We start from the raw sequence: 10113 nt of genomic DNA, 5'->3' as shown, positions 1-10113 counted from the left end.
CTCATAGAATTCAGGTGTCTCAGGCTTGCACAGCAAATGCTTTTATCTGCTGAGCTATCTCACCATCTGTAAAACATCAATATTGAGTCTAACGACAATGAGTATAGAGATTCGTAGATCTAATATTGTCTTTTGTCAACAATACTAATTCACTTTGGTAACTTTAGCGTATATACATTCACTAGCTATTAAAATATCTAATTTTATAACATTTATAATAGAATGCACCAACTCTTAAAAATGAATTAATGTTGAGTAATACTTTAGTTTGCTTACCATTTCTAAGATAAACAGCATGACCAAACGATCTTGGAATGAAAAGGTATATTTCAGCCTGTATGTTGTTTCTATGTTTGTTTGGGGTTTTTGTTTTTCATGGTTTTGGTCTTTACTGTACTGTAATTAGCTATGTACCAGGCTGTCCTTAAACTTACAGAGAATTCTGCTTGCTTCTGCCTCTCAAAGGCTGGGATTAAGTTTTACAATGTGCATTGCCATACTGGGTGGGTGGGCTTTAGCTTGTATTTTATAGTCCATCTCTGAGGGAAGCAGGCAGGAACTTGAAGCAGGAACTAAAGCATAAGCTTTGAAAGAGAGCTGCCTATCGGCTTGTTCCTCATGGCTTGCTCAGTTTGCTTTATTATACAACCTTCCCAGGGAAGGCACTGCCCACCATAGGATGGGGCTTTTCACATCAACCATAAATAATAATAAAAAAAAATGCCCCATAGACTTTTCTTCAGGCAGTTTATAGAGGTAGGTTTCTCAACAGAGGCTCCCTCTTCCCAGATTACCCTAGCTTGTATCAGGTGAGAAAAAAAAAACTACCATGAGAGACAATTTTATCTTTCAAATAGCAAAAGTAGCAAGCTCAACCTTTAAAGAAATGCGTATTTCATATGTAAAGCCCAGAGGCCATGTAAAGGTGTGTCTACATATAAGCTGCTTCCTTCTTTTCTTTTCTTTTTTTTTTTTTTTCGAGACAGGGTTTTTCTGCATAGCCCTGGCTGTCCTGGAACTCACTCTGTAGACCAGGCTGGCCTCGAACTCTTGAACTCAGAGATCCGCCTGCCTCTGCCTCCCAAGTGCTGGGATTAAAGGTGTGCGCCACCACCGCCCGGCTCTTTTTCTTTTTAAATCTTATAAATTTATAAGTTTGCCTAGAAAAGAGCATTAGAAATTTCTTGAGCATTTAAGCATAGTTTAACAATTTAATCAATCTTTAAGCACAAGATACTATTTCTCATGTAGTAAATATTTTCTTTTGTAGTTTTTTCAGAATTAACATTTGAAAACGCCAGATATAAATCATTCTATCATGAAACTCAAAATTAACATTGCAATACCTATAATTTTGTTAGTTCTGACTGAGGTAAAGTCTTTGTGTAACTCAGACTTTACAATTAACTCTTAGTTTTCTTTCTTTCCTTCTCTCTCTCTTTCTTCCCTTTTCTCCCTCCCATACTTTCTTAGTAAGGTTTGGCTAAGGACCAAGACAAGTTTTTTTTCCCAAGAGACAGTGGTAGAGACAACGAAGAAGGAACAATATAGGTAGACAAGTAAAAGCCCATATACATTTATGCCATAGTTCTAATTTGAGAAATTATCCTAAACACACACACAAACCCTTATATTAGGCATCCTGAGTATAGTGACATTAGTGGATCCTAAGTTAACAGAAAACTGGGGCTGGAGGGATTGTTGAGAGGTTAAGAGTATTTTCTGCCCTTGCAGGGGACCCAGGCTCAGTTGCCAGTACCCACATGATGCTCAGAACCATAACTCCAGTTTGGTCTGATGACATTTTTTCGCCTCTGCCAGCACCAGGCTTCCTGTAGTGCACATGTATACATACAGGCACACACATGAAATAAATCTTTTTTTTTTAAAGCATAAAACTGAAGTGGAGAAAGGTTTGCTGCTCACGACTGAGCAGCAAACCTAAAAGCTGGTCTAGATTAAAACAACTACCAAACCCCCTCCGCCAAAACACCCAAAAAACCCAACTGCCAGAATGCATGTCATAAACTCCAAAAGCACAATTACATTAGACCATCATTCACAGAAATACAGTAGTAATGTATGTAGCATCTGTGAAAGGAAAAGATGAACACGTGAAGCTTGTTATGTAGACTTTGGTCAAGTCTATTTTTTAATATTTATGTAAATTATTTATTTATTTATTTATTTAATGTATGTGAGTACACTGTTGCTGTCTTCAGACACACCAGAAGAGAGCATCGGATCCCATTGCACATGGTTGTGAGCCACCATGTGGTTGCTGGGAATTGAACTCAGAAAATGCTTTATTATGCAGGTAGGGTGACTCAAAGTTCCTTGCAAATTCTACCAAATCTAGCAGTGGTGGTGCACACCTTTAATCCTAGCACTTCAGAGGCAGAGGAAGGCGGATTTCTGAGTTTGAGGCCAGCCTGGTCTACAGAGTGAGTTCCAGGACAGCCAGGGCTACACAGAGAAACCCTGTCTCGAAAAAAACAAACAAAAATTTTCAACTATGATTTCCAAGTTCTTTTCTCGTATTACATTATTTAGAATGAACACTGTTGTAACTTTTTGGATACCAAATAGTCCTTTCGATTTTTTTTTCTTTTTAAACCTTGAAGGGGTATTGTTGTTTTCCTTATGTGTTTATCCTGCTCTCTATACTGTTTACTGCAATTCTTCCTGTTAAGCCCATGTTCCGGGAAATAATAATAAACCAGTCGACTGCCACCAAGAAAATATTGCCACTGATACGTTTCCTCCCCGTGTATCGCAAATAATTTATAGCAACCTCACTCACTACACCGCATGCCTTCTTTTACACCCGTACTCTCGGAAGAATTTCCTTCCAGGGAGAGGAAGGACGAGGAGGGACCCCGGAGTCGAGGTAGGAAGGCTCCGTGGCGCGGTGCGGCCGGCCACTTACGTCTGCAGAGCCGAGGCTAGTGCCACGGCGCACGCTCCGCGCTGGCCGGAGACAGTACCGGCCGCAGTTCTCGGTTCACCCGGCGGGCTGAGGGCGACTTCCGCCGCGGCCCGCCGAGGCTCCGCGACAACGGTCTGGGCCGCCCAATTAGGGGCTTTCCGACCCCCGCACAGAGCCCGAGGGGCGGGGGCCGCGGCCGCCTCGCGGAGAGCACCCCGCCCCCGCCGCCGTTGCGCCTCTGGGCGCACGCGCAGCTACCGCCGCTCCGCATTTAGTCCGAGATGGCGTCCCTCGCGCCCCACGGTTCTCCTCCCGAAGGCCGCTCCCACCCCGCGCAGCCCGGAGGCCCCGGGGCCCGCCTCACGCAGGCTCCCGAGCACGACTACCCCTAAAGTGGAACGGGAGTGGCCGGATTCGAGTGTGAGGAAAAGCAGCGACCGGAAGGGCTTGACGGGTCGCGGGGCTAGGAGCCCAGGCCTCGGAGGAAGAGGAGGGCGGGAGCAAGCCGAGGTTTGCCGAAGGCGGCGTTCTCGAGCCGTGCGGGGTGGGGAGGAGGGGGGTGTGGCGGAAACTGCCGAGCTTTCCCGAAGGCGGCTGCGTCCGAGTAGCCCGGATGTAGTTGGTGGAGCGGCGGCGGCGGCTGTAGCAGCGGCAGGAGGCGGCGAGAAGGACCCGGCGGCGGCGGCGGGGGGAGGAGGGCAGGCGGCGGCGGAGCAGGAGGAGGGAAGGTGCTGGAGGCGTTCGCTCTCCGCGGGGACCGGAACACGGCCTCTCGCCCCCCTCCCCCCGGCTCGCGCTGCCGCCCTGTAGTTGGCACCTCTGCCCCGGCCGACCCTAAGCGGTAGTGACGGAGGGAGATGGCCCGGGACCGCCGGCGCCAGTAACGGGGAGGTGCCGCGAGCCGCCGAGGGTGCGCCGAGTCCTGGTGCCGGGGCCGCCCGCCGCCCGCCCGCCGCCCGCGCGCGCGCCCGCCCGCCTCGCGGCCGCTCTCCCCCCTCCCCGACACACACACACAGCCGGGCATTGATGGTAATGTATGCGAGGAAACAGCAGAGACTCAGTGATGGGTAAATCGTCTTTTCGTTTCGGGCCGGGCTGCGGCGGAGGGCGGGCGGGCGGGCGGGCGGGCGTCCTTATCGGGAGCTGGCCGCGCCGCCATTTTTGTTGTTAACCCTGATCGGGATCGGTCGGAGGAGGCGGCGGGCCGGGCCGGGCCGGGTAGACAGGCGGGCGCCCTGGGGATCTGGAGGGCTTGGCGAGCGGGCTGCGGTTGCGGACCAAGTGCGAACCCGGGCTTCTGAGCCCGGGGAGCGTCCACGGCGCGCAGTTCCGCGCCGGTACGTTTGTCACCGACCCGCGGGGAGGGGCGGCCGGGAGACCCGCTTTCTTCCTTTCCCGCGATGTCTTACACGACTGTCCTTTACTGTTTTTCAGCTGTCACGACCGGAGGGGGGACTCTCAGCCTTTCCAGGTACCAGCCGGTCCTGGGGTGGAGGGATTGAACGGGCTGGAGGGGGAAGGGAGGGACTACTACTCGAGCGCAGGCTTCAGAAGTCGCTACAGGCCCTTTGGTGCAACAAATCTGAAAGTAGCACCACTGGTCCGCTTAAAATTCGGTATTGGGTTTTATTAGCATTCTACAAACACATCTAAGGGCTTATCTTGGGAGGTGACTAGAGGAAGTTCAGCATTTTGTTTTGTTTTGCCTTATGTTTTTTGTTTGCTTGCTTGTTTTTAAGAAAAAAAAATACTCGGAAGTGGGAAGACCTGTCTTGGTTTCCTTGTGAAGGAGTCACTTGAGTTGTAGTGATAGGTGACTTCAGAGGCCCATTTACTTATGCTGTTGGAGCGCTGAAAGATAAATGTGAAAGTTTTAAAAGTAGATGAACGGCTAGAAAGAAGTAACTTGAGTTACTCTCAGTAATGGTACTCTTACCATTTTGTTTATTTTTAGTTCAGATTATTCTATTTCAAAGGAAAGGTTTTGTTTTTGCTTTAGTTAATTTAGACCTTCCTTTATTTAGTACTTCATGCTAATAGAAACGATTCTGGGTGTCCCACTCAAGGTTTTTCATGTAAAGTTTTAAAGGTTTGTTGAAGTGTCCTCAGGGTACTGTCTGAAGACAACAGAAGCAAACACTTTATGCCTCCAATCACCTTTAAAAGAGAAAGAATAGGAACAGGTCTGTGTCCCCTCAAGGTTCTGTGGTCCAGGCTTGCTTCCAGTTTTACTCCTGTCTAGTCTTTTGAATGCTGGGTTACACGTGGGAGCCACCAGCCTGGCAAGAGTGCAAGCAGGTTTCCAACCTGCTACTTGATAACTTGTTACTTACTGTACTGGAGCTTCTAGGACCGGGAATATTTGCATCTGTCAAACATTAACCTCCCTCCCTTACTCCCTCCGGGATTGATACATTGTGTTCATCTTCAGACACCTGCAGTGTAAAACTATTTTTTGGAGGGCATTCAGAATTATGCCTTCTTAGAAACACTTCATGTATCAGTTTGTTTTGGCACATATTGTTGTTACATTTTGAAAAGTATTTTATCCCTGAAAGAGCTTATAAATTAGGGATAGTGTTTTATTTGAATCAAAAAAGAAGAAAAACTTGTCTATTTAAAAAATAACAGTTATTAAAATATGCTTATAGATGTGCTTGGATGCATTAGTTGTAGAGGTTAAATGGATAGTAATTTAAGCTCTCAAAAAGTGATTTTAGTTCTGAAGTTTTTTTTCCTGGAGGATCAGTGTGTCAAAATGCTGTTTAAAAAAAGTTTACATAATCAGATAGGATTTTTCTTTTTTTTGTGTTTTGTGGTTGCATTTGTTATCAGGAGTTGCAAGGTAACTCTTGAGCATTTACATCTCTGAATAAGGGAAGTACTGAAAATGGAAATTCTGAGTTTTGATGTAAGGGAACTTGACTTACTAGAATTTGTAATTTAAATTGGGAATTGAATTTAAATTTTCAATTTTTCTCTCTCTTTGGGGGGGTGATGTTTTACAGGCACTTAAGTATTCGTCAAAGAGTCACCCCAGTAGTGGTGATCACAGACATGAAAAGATGCGAGACGCCGCAGATCCTTCACCACCAAACAAAATGTTGCGGAGATCTAATAGTCCTGAGAACAAATACAGTGACAGCACAGGTCACAATAAGGCCAAAAATGTGCACACTCAGAGAGTTAGAGAGAGGGAAGGTGGTAAGTAGCTTTGGCCTAAACTATCCTGTACTTTGAGAGTTAAAACAGTGTATTCAGCACGTTTGAATTTAAGAAAGTTCCCATGTGCTAATGCTATCACATTAAATCCATTTTGTTTTGTTTTTGAATTTAGCAGGCACTATGGGAAAATGGTCTTAGCATGAGCATATAGTGTTTTTTTTTTCCTTTTTCTTTTTTTCTTTTTTTGATTGGATATTTTATTTATTTACATTTCAAATGTTGTCCCCTTTCCCAGTTTCCCCTCCGGAACTCCCTATCCCATCCTTCCTCTCCCATCCCACCCACCCACCTACTCCCACCTCACCACCCTGGCATTCCCTTACACTGGGGCATCAAGCTTTCACAGGACCAAGGGCCTCTCCTCCCATTGATGCCTCACAAGGCCATCCTCTGCTACATGTGCAGCTGGAAGCCATGGGTCCCCCCCATGTGTACTCTCTGGTTAGTGGTTTAGTCCCTGAGAGCTCTGTGGGCACCGGGGGCCTGGTTGGTTGATATTGTTCTTCCTATAGTTTGCAGACACCTTCAGCTTCTTCAGTCCTCCTCCACTGGGGACCCCAGAGCACACATTGTTTGATAGTGCATTTACAAATACAGTCTTCTAAATGTTTACTAGTGATTGGAGAGTTCCTTAACAGTTTCCCAAGAAAGAAACTTGAGTTAAGAATTTTGGTTTTAGTTTGAAATCATTGGTCATTCAAATTATTTCCTAAGGTGTTCAGGATTTAATTATAATTGTGAATTATACACTGAAAGAAGAGGTTTTTATCAAGATAGCTAACCATTAAAGGTTTTTTGAAATTCAAGAAATTAGTTTTTGTTGTAACCATTTAAAATTTTATACCACCCCCGCCCCATCCTGTTGATGTTTAGATGAAACATGTAGTCCTTTGTTTTTTTAATTCTTTGCCTTTTGTTCTGAGGCTGGCCTCAGATGAGCTCTACAGCTGAGGAACATTTAAGCTAGCCTTTTTTTTTTTTTTTTACCGTGCTGATATCTTCCTGCTACCTGCTCACAAACAGTGGTGGGGACTGGGAAAAAGTACATTCTCAGGCTGCCTTCGCTTACAGTTTATGAATGTAACATTTACTTATAAAGCCTACATTGTAGGATAAGGTGATTTCACTAGGTAATTAAAAGCTGTATATTTTTCTTTGCCAATAAGACCTCATATTGCTTAAGTAGATAACATTCACTCACACAGTATTGCTTGACCATGGGAGGAGAATCGCAATAGACTGACAGGGGCTTATTGTTTTTGTTTATGACTAGTTCTAGATGTCTTTAATTTTTGAAAATATTTTGCATCTTCTGTTTCACTTTTTTTGTTGTTGTTTTGGTTTTTTTGCCGCATAGGGTAGAATCAGCTTTCCTCACTGTGATCATATATTGAGAAACACTGGCCTCTGAATAATTAATTACTGGATTGAGGAATTATTAATAATCAGAAGATTGCTTTGGGATGGAGTAATTGGAAGGAAGAAAGATAGTTGTATTGAATATAGATATCACTGTGGTGCCTATGCAGATAAACTTACATGCTTATAAGTGTAGCAGGTATCTCATTTAATGTTAGAAAATTCTGAGTACTAATTGATGATTGTCAGTTTTATGGGTGAATTCTCTGTAGTTTTTCATGCATCCTGGGGTGTTGAGGATAATATTTTAAAACCCAATCTGGCTCGTTCTTATGAGGTGCCATGTTCCCGACAAGACAAGGCCTGAGGCCAAGAGTGGCTGTCACTGAGGCTCAGGCTGGCCAGAAGCACTGGCCCTGGCACCCACGAGATGCCAGTATGGGAGGTTGGCAGAGCCATCCTCCCAGGCTGTCTCCACAAAGCTTGGCTGAGCCCAGATAATACCCGCCATCCTGCGGTACCTGGTAGAATGAAGACTTAATGGCTATCCAGTTGGTACATATATTTGGTAATGCTCAATTAACAAGATGCTCACACAATTAGTTGTTACCCAATACCTAACCTAGATATTATAACTACCTTAGACTGCTAGAGACATGCCCACATCCTCAGCCATCTTCTCCTCCCAGGTTCCTCTCCTTTTCCTTCTCTTTCCACATTAGCTCTTCCCTAATCACTGTGCTTATTGCAAATAATGTAGGCAATAGCAGCAGGAAACCATCCTGCTACACTGGGGTAGTACTATTGATCAGTCACTCTTCTGTGTTTATTTTACATGTTAACTATTGGAAGACAAGACTAATTGTACTTTTTGTACGCTTTATTTCAAGGCATTTTGGCATTGACAAATAGGATATGGTACTTGATCAGATCAGACTCTCAAGTTGTTTTTGTAACAACTTGACCCAATTAGACCATCCATTCCAAAATCCAGGAAGAAATTAGTTTTACACACTCAAGAAAGTGTAAGTGATTTCATCTACTTATAGTGAGGCAGTGAATTCCTCTAGAGTTGAAATAGTCTTCATCAAATTCTGCTTATTCTTTCAACAATTGTTGGACATATGTTATATGCCAAGAGTTGTGTGATATTCTTGAAGTCAAGCTATGATGCTATCCTTTGCCTAGAAGCCTTCCTTAGGGTTTTTGACTTGACACTTAAAAGGCCTAGTAGTAGTGGTTTAGTTGCTTGCCTTCTCTAATTTTTTTTTCTTTCTTCACTTTGATTTTCATTCCCCTTTATAAGTGAACTCAAATACTCATTGGCTTTTACTTTTTATTTGTGTCTGTGTTGATTAGTTCCATTTGCAAGCAGTTTGTTAGTAATTTTTCTCCTGAGTTAGTCATTTGCTACATTATACTTGACTTCGTTATTCACTTCCATTTCTTATCTGACTTCTCCTGGAGCATAGCAGATACCATAACTTTATTCTTTCATAGTCATTTACATCAGGAATGGAACATACCATGAAATAATGTTTTTTTTTTTTTTTAATTAAAATTTTGGTTTTTTGAGAGTGTCTGTCTCACGTGGGCTTGGAATTTGATACAGACCAGGCTGGCCCCAAATCCACAGAGATTCATCTCCTTTTCATAAACTCAATCTTTAGTTCAGAGTACATCTAGGAAGTTCATTATACATGTGTATATAGTGTATACTTTTTTTTCTTTCTTTCTTCCTTCCTTCCTTCCTTCCTTCCTTCCTTCCTTCCTTCCTTCCTTCTCTCTCTCTCTCTCTCTCTCTCTCTCTCTCTCTCTCTCTCTCTTTCTTTCTTTCTTTCTTTCTTTCTTTCTTTCTTTGTGTTAGGGCCTTAGGTGATTGATTACCTTACTGCCTCAGCTTCCTGCTGAGTTCTGGGAGTTGAAGAGTGATCCACAGTTTCTAGATCTGTTTTTGTTTTCATTGTGTTCAAAAACAAGAAAAAAGAAAATCTTTGAGAGAATCCTTAAGAGTTTTGAGTAATTAAAAAAAAATTAATGGTACAAATAAGTTAGGGTGTATTATCTTTGTAGTGATTCTATGAAACTTCACAGAACTTCAGTCTTAGAATAGTCATTCCTGTCTTCCATGAATCAAAAAGTATATTTGGAGTCCTTGGTTAGATGAAGTAAGTACGTATGGATGTACATATATATTTATGAATGTGTGTATGTATATATCTACACATATGTGTGTGTGAACTTCGTAAAATTGTACAATTTTACAATTGTACATATTTTGTTAAAGTTGGAAATTGTTCTTAGTAGAAAGGAAAACTGCAGCTGGGTGGTGGTGGCGCACGCCTTTAATTCCAGCACTTGGGAGGCAGAGGCAGGTGGATTTCTGAGTTTGAGGCCAGCCTGGTCTATAGAGTGAGTTCCAGGGTTCCATGACAGCCAGGGCTACACAGAGAAACCCTGTCTCGAAAAAGCCAAAAAAAAAGGCAACTGCTTTCACGAGTAAGTTAAGTACTGCTTCTAAGGATTTGAAGTGTCTAGCTCTGTGTTCTTTTTATTCCACCAGTTCTGGAAATGCTCTCATCCCGTAATGTAGTCATTGT

At 43.5% G+C, this 10113-nt stretch overlaps 1 protein-coding gene across 6 annotated transcripts in view; it reads left to right on the top strand.

Moving 5' to 3' along the window:
* The first annotated feature begins 3353 nt into the window (after window positions 1-3353).
* The window catches only part of Wac (WW domain containing adaptor with coiled-coil), a 58610-nt gene continuing 51850 nt past the window's right edge, over window positions 3354-10113 (top strand). The window contains exons 1-3 of one of the 6 annotated variants that reach the window (XM_028763742.1): window positions 3354-3439; window positions 4364-4400; window positions 5938-6133. In XM_028763742.1, coding sequence (XP_028619575.1) covers window positions 5995-6133 — 139 coding nt within the window. In that variant the 5' untranslated portion in view covers window positions 3354-3439; window positions 4364-4400; window positions 5938-5994. Of the gene's footprint in view, window positions 3440-3751; window positions 3997-4363; window positions 4401-5919; window positions 6134-10113 lie in introns of those variants that run through there. The other 5 variants (XM_028763741.1, XM_028763744.1, XM_028763743.1 and 2 more) reach the window with 5 other exon arrangements.

Source organism: Grammomys surdaster, unplaced genomic scaffold (assembly GCF_004785775.1).
Source record: "Grammomys surdaster isolate TR1022 unplaced genomic scaffold, NIH_TR_1.0 140, whole genome shotgun sequence".
Classification (NCBI taxonomy): Eukaryota; Metazoa; Chordata; class Mammalia; order Rodentia; family Muridae; genus Grammomys; species Grammomys surdaster.
This window is presented reverse-complemented; position numbering and strand designations above follow the sequence as displayed.